This window comes from Lycium ferocissimum, chromosome 7 (assembly GCF_029784015.1).
Source record: "Lycium ferocissimum isolate CSIRO_LF1 chromosome 7, AGI_CSIRO_Lferr_CH_V1, whole genome shotgun sequence".
Taxonomy (NCBI): Eukaryota; Viridiplantae; Streptophyta; class Magnoliopsida; order Solanales; family Solanaceae; genus Lycium; species Lycium ferocissimum.
The window spans coordinates 46,143,511-46,168,402 of NC_081348.1; the positions used below are offsets into that span (position 1 = coordinate 46,143,511).

Genomic DNA, 24,892 nt, shown 5'->3' on the forward strand with positions numbered 1-24,892 from the left:
CACCAAAGAACAAATCCTAAAAGAGCAAGGCAAGATATAGGTGAAAATCGTATTACTCTTGCTCTATGTAGCATATGAACTAGAACTAGAGCCAGTAGATTCAGAATGAGTGTGAACTTATTAGATATATGCATTCTAAATACTGTCTATTATCTGTACTGATTACATTAAATTCTTCATCTTTTGACATTGTTGAATTTACTGTCTTCTAACTGTACTTTTGCACCAACGTTGTTTAACACGCCATGATTTTGTTGTTAGTTTTGGAATAATAACTCCCAATAATCTCAACTAAGAATGACTCTTAATCCTTTTTGCATACGTACACATAGTTTGAACCCAAAGTAATAAGTTCAGTTGAACCCACAGAACCTGCCCTAACTCCACATTTGCTTAAAGATGATTATGAAAGCCTTTAAGTGAATAGTTTTACTGGATATAACAATTTCCTTGAAAACAAATAATTGAAATGAAATAATAGGACAAGATTTGTATCTTGGGAGTTTATAACAAGCAATGCAATGAAGACCCACAATGATAATAATTGAAATAACAATAGGCTTAGAAAGAAAAATCTGATGTTACACGTCAGGTAAGGATAAATGATCTCAAAATAAGAAAATTCATTTACAAACTTGGGTCCATAGGTGGATTCTGAATCTGATGTTTTACATTGTTTATAGCATCCTCCCTACCTGACAAGAAAACTGGAATTAAAAAGAAAAGATAAGCAGTTCTGCTGGATAAGCATTCTTCGTCAAGTTTAGTCACAAGTTCGAGCTTACGCCAAGCAAACTAAGTCCGGTATTTAAGTGGAGAAGGGTAGAGGGGCGGGCCCATCATCCCCAGGTTTCATGCTCCAGGACCAACGGGTTGGCTCGAGACGAATTTCTCGGTCATAAAAGATGCAGGTCGAACACATTATTCAAATTCGGAAATTTAAAAGTACTACCCATATAACAAACAAAATTGCAAGATAGATAAAGCTTTAAATCACGGGTCACAAGCCCAAGCCTAAGGCTGAAATAAGGGTCTCCTTTCTTATACATATCTTATACTTGTCATTACTTTTAGCAACTTAAGTTTGCGAACTATAAAGCCTAAAACTTTGGGGCCACCTAGTTAAGGGGCCCTTTGGTTGCTGGTTAGGAAGCGAATTATTCATGTAATTAACTCAGCATAACTAGTACTCCCTCCCGATAAAAAAGAGTGTCCACTTAGCCATTAGCACACCTTTTAAGAAAATACTAACTCCTAAAAAAAAATAGATAATTTGACTAAACTGCCCCTAATTAAATAGGTATTGGAATTTGATCACATAGCACTTAATAGGGACAAATCAGGAAAAATAAGGTTAATTCTTTCTTAATTTGATAAGTCGACACTCTTTTTTACCCAAAAAAAAAAGGCTAAGTGGACACTTTTTTTTTATCCGGAGGGAGTACCATGTTTGGTAGCACTTTAGTTGCTATGTATAAAATTCAGTACACCAAGTACGGTGTCTGCTTATCAGCTTATAATTCCGCATAACTAATACATGTATAAGTTATGAATGAATCTATACATTATTTTATGCAGGGTAGAAAATGAAATAACTAATACATGGATAACTAACCCTATATAACTAATACTGCATGACTACAAGCAACCAAATGACCCCTTAGTGCTCTGTAAATATATGGTATGAATAATATAGATTTAATGTACCTTGACCCAGAGAGCCGACACAGCAAATTCCTGAATTGGCATCAACTGCACCAGAAAGCCACCTATGCTCAATTGGCGAACACTGTCAACCTTACTCGAGCTGTAACTTCTGGATGCAGCTTCAGTTCAGCAACATATTCTCCGGTTTCTCGAATCTCAGGCAGAGTGACAATTTTCTTGTCCACATCCCTACAAGTAAATTGTGTGTGAATATATGTAGCAAAGTTAAAGTAGGAACTCATTTGGTACATCTGATTTCCTTTATGACTTTATACGATGCCTTTTTTTCCGTGTCACTTTTCTTCCTATTAGAGAAGTAGAGAATACATTCTCAATCCCTTCTTCTCTTCTTTTTTGGGCTTTTTTCATTTCTGGCCCATCGGCCCAAATTAACTACAGGCGCTAGCAAAATATACAATACAGATACATTGATTATGTATATTTATACTTAATATATTTTTTTTGACAATGATAACATATATATTTATACTTAGTATACAAGATATATACTTCACTGTCCTAGACGACTAGCCGAGGGTCTTTCGGAAACAGCCTCCCTACCTTCCAAGGTGGGGGTAAGGTCTGCGTACACTTTACCCTCCCCAGACCCCACATTGTGGGATTCCACTGGGTATGTTGTTGTTGTTGTTGTCCTAGACGACTAATGTTAACGAGTAAGTAACACCAGACATTAGGTTGCACAGAAGGAATCACAAAATAAAATAAGCACTGCCTGAAAAATATCAGATGATAATTGAGTCTGTTTCCCCAAATACTCGGATGACTTTATAAACCAAATAAATCAGAGAACATAGGTTTTCAAGTTAATGCAAATTCATATGCCAGGGTCAACCATATGAAGGACAATATACTTTAACAGTCTTCAATAAACTTAGAAGTCATTAGTTTGCATACTACTAATCTACGGGCTCTGGCAGAAAAGATTGAAAAAAATAGTACCTCTGTATCTGTGCTTTTATAATATCAACGAGATCCTGAGCAGTGACACTGCAATAGAGATGACATCAAAAGGTAGGCAAAATATTCACCTTTTTTTATTTTTATTTTTGATAAGCAGACTAAATATTCGCCAAGTGTTTCTGGTTACAATTTAATAGTTCACTGACCTTCCAAAGATTTGCTTTCCTTTCCCACCCTTACGCTTCACCTTGAAGGCTCCAACAGTTTCAAAAATTCGAGCAAGTTGTGCTGCCTCTTCTTTCACCTGAATTCAAGACTAAACGTTTAACTAAAACCACATTCGTTATGAAACCTTTGTGGCATAGGTAGACTTTTTCAGCGACTTAAATTTTAAAAAATATATATATTTTTTCAAATTTCAACATATTGGATTAATGAGGTATCTGATTACCCGTTGTTTCTCAGCCTCAATTCTATCCTCCTCCATCTTCATTTCCCTGAGAAGAAAAGTATGTAATGTTATGAAATAAAAAGTTCATCCTTGAAGATAATGGGTAAACCTCTCACCAAAGGCAGAGGTGGAGCTACAATACAAGTTACGGGTTCGGCATAACCCTGTAAGTTTGGCTTAAACTCTATATTTATACTAAGAGATTCACTCACTATGTATAAATGATTTATCCCGAAACATAGTAAAATAGTAAAGTGTCCTGTCCTAGAATTCAGAACCCATAAACCTAATATCCTAAATTCTGAAGGCAAAGCATGCTAATAATTCAATTAAATTGCTTCCAGCAACCATCTACAACGAAGCCTTCACATATTTGTCATGTTCTTTAGTATGAAATTGCAAATCCTATCTCCAATGGAGCTTGAGTAATGACCAAGAGTTCTAACACCAAAATTATCACATTTCTTCTAGTAATATCGGCAATGATTAAGTATCATTCCGTTACGACTTTTTGTATACGGATAATGTATGTCATGGGTATATTCACTTTTCAGCTAGTTACGAGTAGTTTAAAGGATCTGATAGAGTAAGCATATCTATATTATTTCCGTTCGACACTACTCCATCAGCATAGATGAGTGACTAGTAGACTACACAAGCAATAGTAGTAACATACTTACACTCATGAACAAGCACGCACGTGTAGCATATTAATTAGATGAAGCAAAGATTCCTGATAATAACTACAGCAAAGGGTCAAAACTGCCCCTAGATTATGCAAAATGGAACAATTTTGCCCTCCGTTAAACAGTGTCTCATCCTTACCCCTGTCGTTACAAAAGGTGGCTCGATTTTTGCCCTTATGGGCTAACAGCAGCAGCTATAGGGTAAATTTAGACCATTCGCAAAATTCAACGACATATTTCAATCCTTTTTTATTCTTTCCCCAAGATCTTTTACAAACTAGTCATTTCAATGTACTGGAGGTAATTAAGTGTCACTAAGTATGAATGACCTTTAAAAGAGAATGAATACATGCCGGAGTACATCTATAATCTATTTAAATTGAACGTGTGAACTCTTTTTTTTTTTTTTTTATGCCACCCGTGAATAAAACTTTAATCCAACTTGATTATGATTTCTTATTCTCCTACAACGTTCTTTACTTGAGAATAACACGGTTTGACCCTTGAATTCAATAATGTAACGGCTCTGGTCCAATAGCCAAGGTATTTTCTGCTTTGGAACTAGGCCCGCACGGATTTGTCCCTTGGGCTTTAACCCAAAAGGCACCTCAACGGTTGATTCTGAAGTCCGTCTTATAACACGGTTTGACCCTAACTTTCTTCTTCCATTCCAATGTGGGATTTTACTTAGGTGTAATGTGCACCCTTTCTTCAGAGGCTTGCCCTCTGTCATGGGCGTCACAAATAATATGGTTAAGTTGATAATTTAAACTACACAGGGTGCTTAGAAATGTAAACATTCAACACTCAAAATCATGCATGTTAGGAGATTCAACACTCAAAATCATGCATGTTAGGCTTCAAAAGGGACAAGCAAACTCAACATTTGTGAATCCATCTAACACAAACAGAAAGTGAACAATATTAACATACTTTAACTCAACAAACTGTATATAATGAAAGAATAATCTGCAGCAATGAAAGTATATAGCAGAATTTTGGTTCCAAATAGAATTAAACAAGTTACTTGATAAGTGCAGGTGTCACAATTGAAGCCTTGCCCAATGGTAGCAAATAATTCCTAAAGAATCCAGCTTTAACATCCAAAAGCTCCCCTTTTTTTCCCAACTGTGTAATATCCTCCTTCAATATTATCTGCTCCATCCAAAAAAAAAAAAAAAAAAAATATTGAGCTCTAAAGATAAAATAGATTGAACCAATTATGACATTTTCAAGAACCTCTTTCAGTATTATCTGCCCCATTAAAAAAATAACAATAAATACACAAAAAAAAAAAAATCATTGAGCTCTAAAGATAAAATAAATTGAACCCATTATCGCATTTTCAAGAACCTCTTTCAGTATTATCTGCCCCATCAAAAAAAATAACAATAAATACACAAAAAAAAAAAAAAAAACAACCCATTGAGCTATAAAAATAAAATAAATTGAACCCATTATCACATTTTCAAGAATCTCTCAGTATTATCTGCCCCATCAAAAAAATAACAATAAATACACAAAAAAAAAAAAACCCCATTGAGCTATAAAAATAAAATAAATTGAACCCATTATCACATTTTCAAGAATCTCTCAGTATTATCTGCCCCATCAAAAAAATAACAATAAATACACAAAAAAAAAAAAAAAAGCCAAAGATAAAATTGAGCTATAAAAATAAAATAAAATAAATTGAACCCGTTATCACATTTTCAAGAATCTCTTCCAGTATTATCTGCCCCATCAAAAAAATTAACAATAAATACACACACAAAAAAAAAACCATTGAGCTATAAAGATAAAATAAGTTGAACCCATTATAACATTTTCAAGAAATAATTCACAAAAAAAAAAAAAAACTTTCTTAGTTTCTTATCACATTTTTCTCTCAGATTATCTGCCATCAAAAAAATTGTTAAAATTGAAGTTCTCTCTGATAATTTAGCTGTTTCAGAAATTGAGTTTTAAATTGGCTTATCAGGTGTAATTATCTGAATCAAAAAAATAACAAAAAAAAAAACTCCATGACATAAAAATAAAATAAATTGAACCCATTATCACATTTTCAAGAATCTCTCAGTATTATCGCCATCAAAAATAACTGCTAAAAAAAAAAAAAAACCCCATTTCTTAAATTGTATTATCACAATGTCAACGTTATCTTCATCTGAAGAACATAGTATAAAAAAAAAAGAACCCATTATCACATTTTCAACTCTCAGTATTGGGCCCCATCAAAAAAATAACAATTTATTGAGCTATAAAAATAAAATAAATTGAACCCATTATCACATTTTCAAGAATCTCTCATTATTATCTGCCCCATCAAAAAAATAACAATAATACACAAAAAAAAAAAAAAAACCCCATTGGGCCATTATCACATTTTCAAGAATCTCTAATTATCTGCCCCATCAAAATGTTCAAAAAAAAAAAACCCATTTCTATAAAAATAAAATAAATTGAACCCATTTCACATTTTCATCTCGGGCCCCATCAAAAAAATAATATTTTTGAGCTATTTTTGCCCGGATTGTCCTTCATCTTCAGGTGTTCTTTAATTTTATAAAAATAAAATAAATTGAACCCATTCAATTTTCAAGAATTGCAGTATTATCTGCCCCATCAAAAAAATTAAATTTGAGCATAAAAATAAAATAAATTGAACCCATTATCACATTTTCAAGAATCTCTCATTATTATCTGCCCCATCAAAAAAATAACACAAAAAAAAAAAAAAAAAAAAAAAACCCATTGAGCTATAAAAATAAAATAAATTGAACCCATTATCACATTTTCAAGAATCTCTCAGTATTATCTGCCCCATCAAAAAAATAACAATAAATACACAAAAAAAAAAAAACCCATTGAGCTATAAAAATAAAATAAATTGAACCCGTAATCACATTTTCAAGAATCTCTTCCAGTATTATCTGCCCCATCAAAAAAAATAACACTAAATACACAAAAAAAAAAAAAAAAAAAAAAAAACCATTGTGCTATAAAAATAAAATAAATTGAACCCGTTATCACATTTTCAAGAATCTCTTCCAGCATTATCTGCCCCATCAAAAAAATTAACAATAAATACAGACAAAAAAAAAACCATAGCTTTTTCTCAACATTTTCAAGAAATTATAGGTAAGATATTAAAATTGAAGTTCTCTCTGATAATAATGTTTGGGAAGATGTAACTTGAAGACAAAAAGATGAATTTTGTAGACGCCATAGCTGGTATTTTGTAACGTTATCTTATCTGAAGAACATAGTAGTAATAGCTTTCTTTAAACTAATTGGGCCAATTTATGCTCAAAATGAATCGTTAAACGTTTGATTCGGTCTAATATTTTTCTTTTTTTTTTTTTTTTTTTTGAATTCTAAGTTTGGGGTGCAATAATATAAAAGTTGTGAATTGCAATTTGAGAAATGAAAAAGAACCTTATAGGTAAGATCATTAATTTTGCAATGGATTTTTCTCGGAAAAGGCTTGAAAACAATGACAAATCATCATTATTGCAAAATAGGTTTGTTAGATCATTAGTTAATTTTTTTTTTTTTTCCTCTTTTGCTCAGTTTCTGTATTTCACAGTATAACGTTATCTTATATGTAATGGGGACTTGAAGAAAATAATGGTTTTCTTTAACGGGCCATAACATAATTGGGCTAACTCATGGTAGGCCCCTTTTTGGCCCAATAATATTTGCTTGGGCCATTTTCATATATGCTTGCACTTTTGTCCCTATTTTGTGTTGGATGTTTTTTTTTTTTTTTTTTTTTTTATTTTTACCTTGTAACAAATAACTTTTGGTATAGAATATATATCCCATACAGAATGTGTTTAGAGACAAATGACCATCCGTATAATTTGCACCAAACTATTGACAACCGGATGATCCATAAAGCTTAAAAGATATTTTTTAGCTTTTTTAAAATAATTTTATTTTGTAGTCTTTTTTCAACTAATTTCAGTATATGTATAGAAACTGTATTGTTGTTGTAAAGAAAATGTATCATGCGTATATAAATTACACCATTGTTGTATAGAATATATATCCCTACAGTATGTGTTTAGAAAAAATGAATCATTGTTGTATAATTTGTGTTTAATAAAGCTATAATCAACGTATACTTACTAATATGCACATATTATACAATTATTATACATGTGGGTTATCTTATCTGTAATGGGGTCCTGAAGAAGATGATAGTTTTCTTAACGGGCTAGAAAATTAGTGGCCTAAGGCATGGTAGGCCCGTTGTTGGTCCAATATAATTGCTTGGGCCATTTTAATAGGCCCGTAAAGACTTCGTCAGGGATTTAATGTGCTCCTCATTTGCAGTTTTGTCCCTGTTTTGTGCTGGTCATTAATTTTTGCCCTTTAATAATATTTTTTCAGGGGGCATAAGGTTATATTTTCAGGTCATAATATCTCATGATTATGCTTTTGTGGTCATTTTTTACCTTTTAAAGAACTTAATACGTAGGCATAAGTTCGATTTTGAAGGACAAAAATTAAAGATCAGCCCATTTGAAGGGAAAACCGTGCAATTTCTTCTTCTTTTTTTTTTTTTTGGTCTTTATTTGGATTTTGTCTCTATTTTTTAAAGTTGTGCAAATATAGCTCTTAAAAAATATACCTTCCGCATGATGTTGAATATTGGTCTAGTGTTTGCTCATATATTTCTCAAACATTCAAATAAACATTCGCCTAATATCTGCAATAATTGACCAAAAGTTTAGGTCGTGATGTATTTTCTCATAAGATTTTCAGTTTGCTCAGAAGGGATCTTTAGGTCGTGGTCTAAAAGGTCCATAAGTTACCAAAAAAATAAAAATATGGTCATTTACTGATACAAATATCGTTTGTATTATTCAATTGTCCACAAGTGTTGCCGAACTACCAAAAATTGATGTGTCTTCATTATACTTGTTGAATTGTTTACAAGTTTTACCAAATGAGAAACTCTGGCATATATTGTTCAATTGGTCAAATTTAGCAATGGTAGAAAAGTTGCAATCACTATCCACTATCCAGTGAATTAAAACAACTGAAAAATGAACATGTCTATGGGAAACATTATATATAGAGAGAGAGACAGAGAATTTAATACTTATGATCAAATTGCTTTATTTGTCTTTCACGATAATATCCACCTTTAATTCGTTCTATGATTCTACTTTTATTTTGACTACTTATCTCTTGTCTCATTTGATTGACTTTGATCGAAAAAAGAGATAATCCATAAACTTTCATGATCTCCCTACAACACTTTCTACAATTAGTAGTTTCAATTTTATTATTTTGTTTAATGATAATTTTCATGGCATCGTTTGTGAAAGCTCTTTTAAAATTCAGAAACGTAACTAAAAGGAGGAGGAGAAAAAGGAAGGAGTTCTTTGGCATTAAACTTGCAATCATATCAAATCAAGTTTACGACTTTAATGAATTTTTCTAATTGTTTTTTCTCTTTTTAAGAAATAAGAACATCCACTTAATTATTTAAAAATAATAAAGAAAACTTATTAACATCTACCAGAGCCCAGAGGTGAATTTAACAAGACCGTAGTGAAAAACCAACTGTACCCAATTGACATTTAACATTATTTTAGATAAGCTCGTTCTAGGTTGACAAGCTTCTGGAGAAGAGGTGAACATGACCACCTTAAGTAAATCCCACATCCGAATAGAGAGGAAAATGAAGAGTTTTATAAGGTACAATAGTATAATACTAGTCCACACATGACATGCACTTTTAGGCTCGATATTAATGGTGTAGCACAAGGGACAAATCTGTGAGGCCTATTGAGCTAAAACAGATAATATGTTCGTACCAATATACTGTAGACTTGGATGGTGATAATTATATACCCAAGGACAATGAATATAAGCATATTCCAAATTTTGTATTCTTTCCCTAATAATCATTTTACAAAAAATAAATAGAAGGAAACGAAGATTTGAAAATGAAATTTAAAAAGAAATTGAGTCGTTGAAGCATATACTGTTAAGTATTAATCAATGTTGGTCGAGCAGGAATGTAGGATACGAGATATGATAAGTTTTGACGACGTGCATGACAATACTCATGTTTCATGGAGTTTAGTGAATGCATTAAACATGCAGTTCTCCCCTAATTATAAATTATACAACTTTTTTCCCCATTATTACGAGGTTTCAGTAAGGATCAGACCACATTAAACCTAGAATGTGAACACATGAAGGAAAATAATTTTCATAGAAAATAAGTTGTGTTGTTACTTAATTTTTGGTGTTTGGTAATTAAGTAAGAAGATATTATCACCGGAGAATTTATATGTAATATACAAAAATACAATTGGGGTGGGAGGGGTTGGGGTTGGAGGTGGGTAGACAAGTGATGGTGGGGGTGGGAGGAGACAATAAACTTGAAATGCCACTTATATAATTTGTTTTTCTACTCTCACTAAGTCATTTTCTTGATTTTCAACGAACTTATTTTCCTAGAGAAATTATTTTTCAAAGTGTTTTGAGCAACAAAACCTGAAATTTTAAAATATTTTCCTACTTACCAAACACACCCCTAATGTATGCATTTTTACCTTAAATTTCTGCGAAAGAATGTTTTCAAGATTTGAGAACATAACCTCCTCACCACACAATGATAACTCTTACTATTGTCAACAACAACAACATACCTAATGTAATTCCACAAGTGTATCCGGAGAAGATAGGATGTATGCAGATCTTACCTTTATCTTTGTGAAACAGAGAGGCTGTTTTCGTAGTATCCTTGGCTCTAAAGGAAAGAAAATTAAAGAAAGGAAAATAAATTAAAACAATTCAATGCAGACACGGGAAAATATGACAGCAAAATAACAAGATACAAAGGTACATAAAACATTAACCGGATCAAGTGTTTACTATTGACCGTACATAATAAAAACATTGGGGGAGGGGGGGAATTACTGTTCGCCAACATGATATATGCTTGTACATACACTTTTATCACTTAATCAATAAATAATCAATAGATATCTTATGCTGATGTACATACACTTTTATCACTTAATCATAGTTAATAATCAATAGATATCTTCACTTCATTAAATTACTTAACTATGATAAGTTATATTGATAAAGTGTAAATACTCTACAAGAGTAAGTTATTATCTTGACATGGAATAAAATATTACAACGAAAAAAAGAAGGAAACGTCAGTAGCCCCAGCCTAATAAAGTGACATTTTGTGGTTAGATTCTCAGTTCTCAAAAGATTGACTAAATTTAACCTAAAACATGACAGCCCTAAATCCCCATAAATTAATCCAAATGTGGAAATGGTCAGTATTATCTCTTAAATAAATAAATCTCTTTTAATTACACTTTAAATTCATGGGTGAAGCTAAGGTTGACACTACACAACCAACAAAAATAGTTTGAACAAAATATATCATTTTCTTTTCAAGAACCAGCCATATAATTGATGTCCAACAATTTATAAAAATTAAACAAACTAGTCGAGCAGGAGTTTGTGTCCCCCATAAGTTATTTATTCTGATACGTTTAATTATAAAATGTCTCTTTCTGAAGAATTTTGTCTTAATGTGAGATTATGGTAGTACTTGAGGGAGGTCTTAAGTGGCATGATTTAAATCTCAAAGTTGACTTAATTTGTATCACTATTTCTCTCTGACTTACTTGTTTTTTTTTTTTTTTAAATTAACCAAACGTCACCCTAAATGTCACAAAAAATCACATTATTTTCTTCCCCTTCTTATATGATCAATTCTTGAAGACAATTATGTTCTTTTCAAGAGAAAATTAAGGGTTTTTGAAGATGATTCAAGGGACAACAAGTAGTACTCCATGTTTCCCTAATGGCACTAATCCACAAAACTTACCATTATATGCATCTATTCATCATCATAATATTCAAGAAGATGTGTTTTCTTCTTGTTCTTCTTCTTCTCGAGTCTATAATTCTCATCAACCAAATTCTTTTCTTTTCAATTTATCCCTTCTCAAAGAGAAGGTTCATCAAGTTCAATCACTTGCCACCATGTTTATTTCTCCAGATAATCAAACGATAATCCACCAACCACCTGAGTCAACGTCTGTGGCCATCGCGAATATGGGAACTTTGATCCAAGAAATCATCACGACTGCTTCTTCTCTCATGTTCTCTTGCCAAAATATGGCCCTTGACCCCAGTTCAGTCAGCCAGAATTCAAGTAGATTTCTCGAACCATCCCAAATCAAGATTCAAGATGATGGTCATGGTCAACTTGATCATTTTCTTCAAGGTTATAATTGGTATGAAGAGAATTACAATTCCTGTAACACACATGTAGATATCAAAAATCATAGTAGTACTAATAATATTATTGCCACTATTAGTCATGATCATAATAATAAATTATTGAGTAGTAGTACTACAAAAGGGAAAGTTGTGAATGAAGAAAATTATGATATTGTTGAGTTGGATGCAGTTGATTTATTGGCAAAGTACACACACTATTGCCAAGTTTGTGGGAAAGGGTTTAAAAGGGATGCAAATCTGAGAATGCATATGAGGGCTCATGGAGATGAATACAAGTCTAGTGCTGCATTGAGTAATCCCTTGAAGAAGAACAGTGATTTAACAAATGATGAAATGTCAAAATTGAGTAAGACTAAATATTCTTGTCCACAAGAAGGTTGCAGGTGGAACCGGAAACACGTGAAATTTCAGCCATTGAAATCAATGGTGTGTGTCAAGAATCACTACAAGAGAAGCCATTGTCCTAAAATGTATGTGTGCAAGAGATGCAGCAAGAAGAATTTCTCTGTGTTATCTGACCTTAGAACTCATGAGAAGCATTGTGGTGACTTGAAATGGCAGTGCTCATGTGGTACTACTTTTTCAAGAAAAGATAAGCTAATGGGACATGTTTCTTTGTTTGTTGGACACACTGCACTTATTATAAACTCATTGCCGAAGAAAGAAGGTCTGGGCTAGCTAGCTAGTAGATTTAAGTGCTTAGTTGTTCTCTAATTCAACTTCTTGTTGTAAAATGTTGATGTTCTTTGATCTGCCCTTGTGATATATGATAAATAGTGGAGTAGTAGTATATATAGCTTTGCAACCTTATGCTGAAATTCTACCTAGCTAGTTGCATGTGTTTTTTATGTGATGGAGGATGGCGATGAGACTTGAATTCAGAATTTGTATATGTTTTGGTATTGTGTCGAATATAATCATGTGACCATCTAAAATGAAAAACGAAAAAGAAAAAGAAGAACTTAATTAACAGGTTAGAAATGACACTATTTACTTAATTAGTTATTTTCTAATGCAGTTTTTCCTGTTGCAAAGTGTCGATATGCTTTGATGAATATGAAAATTATCCTATCTTGACAGAGATATTCTTCCTTGTGAAATCTACCTAGTTGTGTTTTTATTGTGATGAAGGGTGACGATGAGATTTGATTATAATTTTTATCTGAAATCGTGTTAATTAATTACGTGATCACTTAATCTAAAAATTTAACATGCTAGAAGAGATAACAAAATTATGATCCAAATAAAACACTCAAAGGCCGTGACCGGCACACATGTCGACGAGCTTCTATCCATAAGGCGAACTAAAAGTTTACTAAGCTAATATATATATATATATATATATATATAAGGAATAAAATGAATAATACGCAAAAGTCTCATAATATAAAAAAAAGTGCGGAAGCGAAATATAAATACCGAGTTTGCCCATAAACCCCATAATATATATTTTTTTTAACTTTTCAAGGAACTACTAAGTCCGAATATAAAAGTACGAGACATAACTAAAAGTATGCCCCATAAGAATACTACTAAGTCAACAAAATTTAATGGGCAAGAGGCCGCCATGATCTAACGGTGGCTCTCACCTCAACTAAATCTTAGACCGACAACAAAGTTCCTTCATGAATCAAATTTAACTACTAATTTTTTCAAATTTTTACCGTGGGTTCGAACCACACCACGGGTTTTTACACATACAAAGATCAAATAAGCGGAAAATTTAAAGACCATGAACGAAGAAGATCATCGACATGAATATGAAAATTATCCTATCTTGGGCAGATAGTCTTTGAAATCTACGATAATGTGATGAAAGCAATTACTATAATTTTATTTGAAATCATATTAAATATATACAAAAAAATTTAACATGCGAAGAATCTTGTCAAAGCCGAAATCATAAAGCGAACCCTAAACAAGCAAAACATGAAATACTCAAAGTCTCAATCTATAAAGAAAAGTGCGGGACATATAAATACGTATTTATGTCTATGTCTTACCCCGAATATAAAAGTACGAGAGAGGGCATTATTTACCCCTAAGTCTTACCCGAGAGCGCCAGCAATACAAAATACACCGAATTTGAATGAATCAAATATCGGGACATGGTCACCGTTAACCACACTGTGTCTTACCCCGTCTTCCGAGACCAGGGATCATTATTTACCCCCATCTTACCCGAACAAACAATAGACGAAAGTATATTAAATATATACAAACAACTCGAATCAATCAAGAAAACATGCTTCTAAATCGGGACATAGTACATATTTGTCTATGTCTTACCCCATCTTCCGGAGAGGGCATTATTTACCCCCATCTTACCCGGGTCACTTATATGAAATATATTGAATCTGAATCTATTCTCACGCGACACGGTACATATTTGTCCATGTCTTACCCCGTCTTCCGGAGTGGGGAATTATTTACCCACATCTGAAATACCCGGTCACTTATAACATATTTGCACCTACCTCCGAGAGGGCGATTATTTACTTACCAATTATATGGAATGCTTGTATTCTCACGAAGTATGCTCCTTTGAAGATATGATACATCTTAATAAACATCCAATCAATACCAAGTCAAGACTAAATACATATAGCAAGTATCTATTTAAGCGAATTTACACTAAAAGACTCATATGGTCGTTGCTTTAGACTCTTGGAAATTATCCAATTTAGATCATACTTGCCCACTCACACGAACTAAATGGTTTAAATGCATACATACAATACAATTCATATGCTTTTTTATGAAAAGCAAGTAAACTAAGAGTTTAAACCTCACTTGCCTTATAACCGGAACACCAACCTCTTTTGAAATGCCAAAATCTCTTCAAATGATCTTCAATAGCCACAATCTATTCAATAACGAAAATGCGGGTCCAAATTAGTCTAGGAAAACTAATCCCATAATTTAAGGACACCTATGGTAAAAATCAACTCAAACCCGCCCCTCGGGTTAATATTTCTAAATCCATAATTGATTCCCTGGACACGTTACAATAAGGTACGAAAGTTATAAAAAAAAAAAAAAAAAAAAAAATTGCCAAGTTTCAATCTTGATGTCAATTGATGGGTCAAATCTCAATTTTCCCTTAATTTAACATTTAGGGATAACTCTCAGTATTCTACATCTCAATTACCATATTTTATGTTGGTGAAAACATATCTTAATCTCAAGGCACAGAATCATATATCGACTCATGTTTGTGTTCTTCGTACGTAAATCCAAACCCAATCTATTCTGTTAGAGTATTACCACATAAAAGAAATACTTTTATCTAATAAAGCCAATGGAGTGAGAAGAAAGCGAGAGATTAATACCTGTTACTGTGCGTTGGAATTTATCCTACTTCAGTGCGTCAACTACGTCTTTTCCAATACTAATTGCAAGTTTAAAGAAACTGCTTGTGCTTGCTTAATCCATGAAGGACTAGGAATAGGATAAATAAACTCAACTTTGTCTTATATGAATCCTAAGTCCCTGAATTTGATCCCAAGGAATAGCTTTGTCCTTAACCCTTTAGTACTTCTGCCAAACTTCTATAGCCCTGAGCGTATTGTTTTTTTGTAATCTGTACCAAAACTTAAAAAAAAAGTCCCAAAGTTATTCTCCTTGGTCATTTCAAACGTGCCAGAAAAAAAGGAGTGTGGGCTTGCCGCGCTTCTTTTGCCACTTAAATTGTCATCCAAACTTCCCTTACACTTCTTTTCCCATTTAAGCATATTTTGTCATTTAGTCATTAATTTAATTCTCCGATCCAACTTACTCCTTACTACGCTTATATATATGTACCGACAAATTCCTTGAGAATACATATCTCTTTCTAAATATGTAGGTGTGTATATATATGTAATGTAAATAATTCTATAGGAAATCAGTTAAAATTAAATAAGTTATAAATAAGGAAGTAATTCAAAAGAAAAATATCGGGTTGTTACAGATACAATCAAATCTCCTTGTGACAGTGTACTATGGATATGATGCTGAAAATAGATTGATTTTATATCACCCTTCAATTCGAATTAGCAAAAGCATTATCTCCTTGCATAATATGAATTCCAAACATTCATGATCTGGAAGTGAATGAGTCAAATGATTTATCCCTCGGTCTATTAGTGGACCATCTCTCTAGGGACTGAAAAAGATGTTCTACAAGAAAGATTCTTCGACTCTCGTTTGTCAGAACCTTTGTTGCCTTTTGTAGCGATTAACTTTTAATGCATCTATAATAACATTTGACATTAAGATTCTATTTGACTGTTAGAGAAAAAAAAAACATCCAAAAACTCTTTCTTTTCAACTTGTTTATGTTGTACAAGATAATAAAAATATTTAATTTTAGAATCTCAAATGATATTCATATTTCCATTTCAAATTAAGATTTTCGAATATATCGAACAAGCGCTCAAATTGCCGCAGTTTTTAGTTTGATGGATTATTTCATAATTATTACTACTAAGCATTTAACATCATGGATTGAGGTATTTATGAGAGTCCGTGGCGTTTTGCACCCCTAACATATCGCTTCTTTTGCAATTTGCACCCTGTTTTATTTTTTTTAACGATTTGCACCTTAATCTATTTATTTTTTTGCAAAATGATAAAACCACTTTTTTTTATTGTTGTCCATGAGGGCAAAACTGGAATACAATTAATAAAGAGAAAATAACACAAGATTAAAAAAAGCTTCGATAAAGAAAATGATGGTATTCCAAATGAACCAGATGAATAATGTTAAAATTCAAATGACAACTCAAATTCCCACTTCCCTATGGTCACTTTGGCATTCCAAATGAACCGGATGAATAATGCCAACTCTCAACAAAAGGGCATTCTTGGCCCAAAATATTGTTAAACCACCGGAATTCTTGAATCGGAGAATTTAAATCAATAGTGTTTCATAATTTCAATCCCTTTGCATTTGCTTGTACAAGTTTCCATCTTCCAAAATGAGCGACATTCCAATAAATCATCGTCTCCAACATTTAGCATTCCAACTTACGGCGTACGGGGAGATTTATCTAACGCAATGTATGAACAAAAACGTGAAGGCACACGATGACATTACGGTGATAGATGATTGGCGGATATGTTTTCCGTTAATTTCGGCCATTTTGACAGTCAATGTAATACAATGATTTCAAAGGGGCAAACACATTGCGAACGAAAGATATCAATATTTTCGGGAGCGAACAAGGAGGAAGCGTGGATTTGGGGCTAGGTGTTATCGCGGAAACAATGGAAGGCCTGGATCGGATGCGAGTTCATCCACTATGTTACCGGCTATTGAATATTGCGTAATTTGGATGGGCTAATTAAATTGTGACCGACTTTGTATTAAACGATGAATGAAACATATTATTTGTTGTTTTTCTTGTGATTAAGTTAATTTTTACTGATATGGATTTGATAATGAAAACTTTGAAATTAATTTAATGTTGAATAGAAAGTCACACCTTTTCATTTTCGTTTTGCACCTCTTGATAGGTTAGTATTACCAATTGCTACAAAAATGTTATTCTGAGCTCCTTTTTAATATGTGTTATTTTCTCTTTATTAATTGTATTCCGCTTTGTCCTCATGGACAACTATAAAATGGATGGTTTCATCATTTTGCAAAAAGATAAATAGAAGGTGCGAATCATTAAAAAAAAAAGACAGTGCAAGTTACAAAAGAAGACATACGTTAGGGGTGCAAAATGCCATGGACTCTATTTATGAAGAAGATGAGCGTGAACAAGGGACGGTCTTGTCAAAGGAAAGTAAAGATGCCTTAATTTTGAGATAAAACTTTGCTACAATAAATTTGTCATAGATAACAAATTGTTTGTTATAAATTAACTAAATGTGGATGTCCCTTCCGTAACATCTTAGTTTATTCATGAATGTATTTAATAGACTAGTTAATAGATTGTAACATTCGGATGGAATTCTAACCTATATAAATGGGTATTTCTAGTCCTACAAGAAGAAATAAGAAACACACTTGAACATACTTGAAATAAGAAGAAAGTCTTCTTCTCCTCTCTAAATCTTTGTCTATATTTCTTGTCTTATATTATTCTTATCTTACAACACATTATCAGCACAAGACTCTATCGTCTAAAGAAATTTTCGAAGGCTAAGGTACTCTTTTTCTTATCTCTATTTTATGGCTAACCTCACGAAACTTGAGTTTGTTGCCCTTGATATTTCGGGCAAGAACTACCTATCATGGGTGCTAGATGCTGAAATCCATCTGGATGCTATGGGTCTTGGAGACACCATTAAAGAAAAAAAAATAGCATCCAAACAAGAAAATGCCAATGCTATGATATTCTTGCGTCATCACCTTGATAAGGCCCTGAAGATTGAATATCTACTATTAAGGATCCCCTCATTTTATGGAAAAACTTGAAAGAAAGGTATGACCACCTAAAGATGATCTTCCTCCCAAAAGCGGCACGAATGGATCAATCTAAGGCTACAAGATTTCAAGTCAATTACGAAGTACAATTCTGAGATGTTCAGAATTACTTCTATATTGACACTATGTGGAGAGACGATTAGTGATTCTGAAAAGCTAGAAAAGATGTTCTCCACCTTTCATGCCTCGAATGTGCTCCTGCAGTAGCAATATCGAGAGAAAGGTTTCACAAAGTATTATGATTTTGAGTGCTCATCTTCTTGTGGCTGAACAAAATAATGATTTGCTGATGAAAAATCATGAGAATCGGCCTACTGGCGCTGCACCATTCCCCGAAGTGAATGAGGTGTACGCCCACTACTCTAGGCGTGGAAAAGGTCGTGGCCCCAGTCGTGGTCATGGTCGTGCTCGTGATAGTGGTCGTGGTCGTGATAATGGTCAAGGAAGAAATTCTTCTCTTGGTGTTAATCATTCATCAAAGAAGAATCACTACCAGAGAGGGAAAAAGAAGGATGATAGGCATGAAGTGGCGAAGCACGGTGGCTCGTAAAATAAATGCTATCGATGTGGTGGAAGTGGACACTGGTCACGTACCTGTCGTACGAGGAAACACTTGGTTGAACTTTATCAGGCATCAATGAAAAGAAAAGAGAAAAATCACAAAGATAATTTTATCTCTGAAAATCAAGTTGACATCACACACTTGGATATAGCAAATTTCTTTGAGCACCCTGAGGGAAAGATAGATCACTTGATTGGTGATGGATCTGTTGTCAGAGGTGATTGAGTAGTATTTTTTTTTCTAGTCGTAGTAACTAGTGAATAAATGATCATGTAGCAGTAGTTGTTTACATGAGTACTAGCTTTTCAATTAGTATTAATTAGTCTAGTCATATTATTATAGTTAGTTATTAATGAAAATTATTTATTCTGTTTTGATTAATAATAATGATTTTGGTGTTCTGTTTCTGAATGTTTCGTTGAAAAAAAAAAAAAAGGAGGGATCACTGGTTAACTTCTTTGTTATTTATAGTATGAAGTATGAACTAGAAAAGAGTATTTTCAAAAGTGAGGAATTGGGTCCCACGTAATATCTGTGTTAAGTTGTAACGTCGTAAACATTTGATTAGAAAAAAAAAAAAAAAAAAGGGGCATCATGTTCTGGTAGACTAAGAAAGGGACATGCATTGATTATCTGGAGTGTGAATTATGTATATTTTATTTACCAATAGTTAAGAATATGAGAAGAGTTCTATTACATGATGAAAACTTTTCTAGTCAGAGGATCTATTTCTCATTAGATCACGCCTCATGTCATTGTTGTTCTTTCAAATACTACTCTTGAATTATTGTATGTCTAATATTATCTAACCCATTAAATGACTTGTTTACTATGTGTGGTTGATATTAATTCGACTTAACTGTTACTTGATCAGTCTGCAAATAGTTTTAATAAAGAAATTAATGGGTATCGCTAGAATGTAACATTAAATTATTACATTGACCTTGTAAATTAGACAATAATCCAAAATAATTATTGATTTGGATCATTAAATTGAAACGTTATATTGGAGTAAAGTTTCAGTTGTGTGCACAATATTATTGGTTTGTATTTATTTTTATTGGAAGTACTAATATTTGATAGAGTATTTATTTTACTTTGTGTATGTCATTCCATTTGAAGATATGGATAACTCTCAGAGTAAGCTTAGATTAAAATCCAGTTATGAAGACATTTGTTTGATTGATTCTGCTACTACACACACGATATTCAAAGACAAGAAATATTTTTCTCATTTACTTATGGGTAAGGCAAATGTTAATACCATTTATGGTAGTACTAATTTGATTGAAGGCTTCGGAAGAGCAGTCATAATTTTGCCTAAGTGAACAAAACTTATTATAAACGATGCTATGTTCTCTCCTAGGTCCCGAAGGAACTTATTAAGTTTTAAAGATATCTGTCAAAATAGATACCACATTAAAACAATGGATGAGATGAATCTTGAATATATTAGTATCACTAAGGATGTTTCTGGCCAGAAAGTTGTTACAGAAAAGTTTCATGCTTTGTCTTCTAGCTTATATTGGACAAAAATTGATGTGATTGAGGCACACTCTGTCATAAACCAGAAGTTTACTGACTCCAATACGTTTGTACTTTGGCATGATCGACTGGGATACCCTGGATCTATAATGATGAGACGAATTATAGAAAATTCAAAATACGCATCCATTAAAGAACCTGAAGATTCTTTTAAATAATGAATTTTCTTGTCGTTCTTGTTATCAAGGCAAGTTAATTATAAGGTCATCACCCATAAAGGTTGGGTTTGAATCCCCTGAATTTTTGGAACGTATACATGGGGATATTTGTGGACCTATTCACCCACCTAGTGGATCATTTAGATATTTTATGGTCCTAATAGATGTTTCTTCTAGATGATCTCATTTGTGCCTACTGTCATCTTAGAACCTAGCGTTTGCGAAATTATTAGCACAAATAATTCGATTACGGGCACAGTTTCCGGATAATCCGATAAAGTTTATTCACCTTGATAATGCTGTAGAGTTTTCATCCCACGCTTTTAATGATTATTGTTTATCAATTGGGATAAGAGTTGAACATCCTGTAGCTCATGTTCACACTCAAAATGGCCTCGCAGAGTCAATAATTAAACATCTGTAGTTGATTGAAGACCATTACTTATGAAAACGAGGTTGCCCATGTCTGTTTGGGGTCACGCTATTTTGCATGTAACAACACTTGTTCGTCTAAGACTGACAAATTATCATAAATTTTCTCCGTTGCAATTGGTTTTGGGTCAAGAACCTAACATATCCCATCTAAGAATTTTTGGATGCGCCGTATGTGCCTGTAGCACCACCACATCGCACCAAAATGGGTCCCCAAAAAAGATTAGGAATATATGTTGGGTTTGAATATAATCGCCCTCCATTATTCGCTACCTTGAACCATTAACAGGATATTTGTTCACTGCTCGATTTGCATATTGTCAATTTGATGAGACAATTTTCTCAAAATTAGAGGGAGAGAGTAATGAACTAAAAAGAAAAAATTTGTGGAATAATCCATCATTGTCTCATCTTGATCCATGTGCTTCTATTTGTGAGCAAGAGATCCCAAAAATTATTCACTTGCAGAAAATAGCAAATCAAATGCCAGATGCATTTACAGATTTGAAAGGATTACCAAATCATATATCCCCACAGAGAATGTCCCAATTCGCATTGATATCCGTGTAGGACCATCTACTAGTGACATAGCAAGTGTGTCCAAAGCACACCTGAAGCATGGTAGACCATTGAGTTCTAAGGATCGAAATCGTAGAAAAATAAAAATAAATGGTCAAGATGACACTACGAAAGAACCTCATAAAGAACTTCAAGATTTGAACAATATTGATATTCTTGAAGAAATCAATGAGCCTGAGACTCAAACAAATGAGGAAATATCAATTAATCCAATTGATGTTGGCACTAATTTGAATCGATTGGAAATAAATGTGGATTATGTCTCTGCTTATAATGTTGCAACAAGAATTATGCAAGATAGTGAGGATCTTGAACCCCAATCTATTAAAGAATGTCGAGAAAGATGTGATTGGACAACTTGGCAAGAGGCAATTCAATCAGAGTTAAACTCGCTTACCAAACGGGAAGTTTTTGGACCTTTAGTCCAAACACCTAAGGGTATTAAAGCTATTGGTTATAAATGGGGTTTTGTGAAAAAGAAATAAGAAAAATGAGATACAAAGATATGAGCACGACTTGTTGCACAAGGATTTTCACAAAGTCCTGGTGTCGATTATGAAAAGATGTACTCACCTATTAGGGATGCAATAGCGTTACGTTATCTCATTCGTTTCATTGTCCATGAGAGACTTGAGATACATTTGATGGATGTGGTTACAGTCTATCTCTATGGATCACTTGAAAATGAAATATACATGAAAATCCCTGAAGGATTTAAGATGCCTGAAGCATGTAGTTCAAAGACTCGAGAAATGTATTCAGGCAGATTGCAAATATCATTGTATGGTCTGAAGCAATCCGGACGCATGTGGTATAACTGTCTTATTGAGTATTTATTGAAGGAAGACTATAGAAATGATACCGTTTGCCCATGTGTTTTTATAAAGAAAACAATATCGGAGTTTGTTGTACTTGTTGTATATGTTGATAACATAAACCATACTAGAACTCCTGCAGAGCTCAAAAAGGCAATTGATTATTTAAAGAAGGAATTTGAGATGAAAGATCTTGGAAAGACAAAATTATGCCTTGGTTTGCAAATTGAACATTTGACAAATGGTATCTTTGTCCATCAATCTGCCTATACAGAGAAAGTGTTGAAACGATTTTATATGGATGAAGCACATCCATTAAGTACTCCCATGGTTGTTCGGTCACTTGATGTGAATAAGATCTGTTCCGACCTCAAGAAAAGAATGAGGAAATTCTTAGTCCTGAAGTGCCATATCTTAGTGCAATTGGTGCGCTAATGTATCTTGCCAATACAATAAAGCCTGACATATTATTTTCAGTTAATGTGTTAGCGAGATATAGTTGTGCTCCTACAAGGAGACACTGGAACGGAATTAAACACATATTGAGGTATCTAAAAGGGACTATCGATTTGGGCTTATTTTATTCTAACAATTACAGTCCCCATCTTGTTGATTATGCCGATGCAGGGTATTTATCTGACCCACACAAAGCTAGATCTCAAACAGGCTATGTGTTTATATGTGAGGGTGCTGCCATATCTTGGCGATCTACAAAGCAGTCCATTGTAGCTACCTCATCAAATCATGCTAAGATAATAGCAATTCATGAAGCAAGCCGAGAAGTTGTGTGGCTGAGATCAATGATACATCTCATTCGAGAAAAGTGTGGTTTGAAATGCGACAAAATACCCACAATCTTACATGAAGATAATGCAGCATGCATTGCTCAATAGAAGGGAGGATTCATCAAAAGAGATAGGACAAAACACATTTCACGAAAATTGTTCTTCACACACGAGCTCCAAAACAATGGTGATATCAACGTGCAACAGATTCGTTCAAGTGATAATATGGCTAATTTGATCACTAAGTCTCTACCAACTGCAACTTTCGAGAAGATAGTGCACAAGATTGGAATGTGAAGACTCAAGCCTTTGGACTGAAGTTCTCATTAGGGGGAGCAAATACGCGTTGTACTCTTTTTCCCTTAACCAAGGTTTTGTCCCAAATGGGCTTTCCTGGTAAGTTTTTATTTTATTTTATTTATTTTTTATTTTTTAATGAGGCAGCTGGCACTCAATGTGTATTACAAGATGTGTGTACTCTTTTCCACTCATTAAGGATTTTTTCCACTGGATTTTTCCTAGTAAGGTTTTAACGAAGCACACTATCAATGGACATCCAAGGGGGAGTGTTTTAAATCAACTGAATGTGGATGTCCCTTCTGTAACATCTTAGTTTATTCATGAATGTATTTAATAGACTAGTTAATAGATTGTAACATTCCGTTAGAATTCTACCCTATATAAATGGGTATTTCTAGTCCTACAAGAAGAAATAAGAAACACACTTGAAGAGACTTGAACATACTTGAAATAAGAAGACAGTCTTCTTCTCTTCTCTAAATCTTTGTCCACATTTCTTGTCTTATATTATTCTTATTTAACAACATTGTTATTATTATTAGTAATTTTTTTCGCTGTCGATCTTGGTAGATGTTTAACAAAATTTGAGAGTAAACAAAATGCAAATGATGTCCCTAAATTCCCCCACAAATATAAACCAGCAAAAGGAAAAAGACACTACATTATTGTCAAATATATTACTCTTCTAGCTTACACGTTTCATCGAGGAAAAAAGAAAAAGCTTATTCGTTTCAAATTTTGAATATTCAAATGGATTTGGTGTTAGGTCTAAGGCTTCACCTATTAATTTTGATGATAGCAAACCAACATAATTATTAATAAAAGAACATATACTTGTGGTAAATTTATTTTTTGTGGTACAGGTTTATTTGATGATGAAGAATTTGGTGAAGATCTTATCAAATATTGAAGAGAAGATATTACGAGATGGAATTTACAGAAGAAGATGTGGAAGAAAATACTTGCTCAAATTAAGGTGCAAGAATTATGGGAAGAATATTTACTATGATCCTATGGAAGGAAAATATTCTACAAAAGAAAAGATCAAGATCAATTTGTTGCTTTAGGAAGATCCAAAATCTATGGAGTATCAAGAAGTCTGAAGTTCACAAAAGTGCCTACATTTAGAGTTATCAAAGTCCAGATTCAAGAAGATGAATGTGATTACATTCATAAATCAAGATCCAAGGTGAAATGAAGAGGATCTTGAAATTCCTTTGGGTTGTTTAAAT

The 24,892-nt window shown here is 33.1% G+C and overlaps 2 protein-coding genes across 2 annotated transcripts; one reads left to right on the forward strand and one right to left on the reverse strand.

Annotated features, from left to right (window-relative positions):
* Positions 1–522: 522 nt before the first annotated feature.
* On the reverse strand, positions 523–5,669 carry LOC132062263 (large ribosomal subunit protein bL9c). The gene is made up of 7 exons (XM_059454866.1): positions 5,625–5,669; positions 4,793–4,920; positions 3,080–3,125; positions 2,835–2,932; positions 2,668–2,715; positions 1,708–1,896; positions 523–695 (listed from the first exon to the last, which is right to left on the reverse strand). Exons 1-6 carry the CDS (start codon positions 5,667–5,669, stop codon positions 1,776–1,778), a joined length of 486 nt encoding a protein of 161 aa, XP_059310849.1. The 3' UTR covers positions 523–695; positions 1,708–1,775.
* A 5,780-nt stretch (positions 5,670–11,449) lies between these two features.
* On the forward strand, positions 11,450–13,147 carry LOC132062910 (protein SENSITIVE TO PROTON RHIZOTOXICITY 2-like). Its single transcript, XM_059455383.1, has one exon. The coding sequence runs from the start codon at positions 11,584–11,586 to the stop codon at positions 12,742–12,744; it is 1,161 nt and encodes a 386-aa protein (XP_059311366.1). The 5' UTR covers positions 11,450–11,583; the 3' UTR covers positions 12,745–13,147.
* Positions 13,148–24,892: the final 11,745 nt, after the last annotated feature.

Coding starts and splice junctions, on each gene's coding strand:
- LOC132062263 (XM_059454866.1), bottom strand. CDS start 5,669: ATGGCAGATAATCTGAGAGAAAAATGTGATAAGAAACTAAGAAAG. Junction 2,933..3,079: donor TTGAGGCTGAGAAACAACGG/GTAATCAGATAC, acceptor TCTTGAATTCAG/GTGAAAGAAGAGGCAGCACA. Junction 2,716..2,834: donor GGAAAGCAAATCTTTGGAAG/GTCAGTGAACTA, acceptor TCTCTATTGCAG/TGTCACTGCTCAGGATCTCG.
- LOC132062910 (XM_059455383.1), top strand. CDS start 11,584: ATGATTCAAGGGACAACAAGTAGTACTCCATGTTTCCCTAATGGCACT.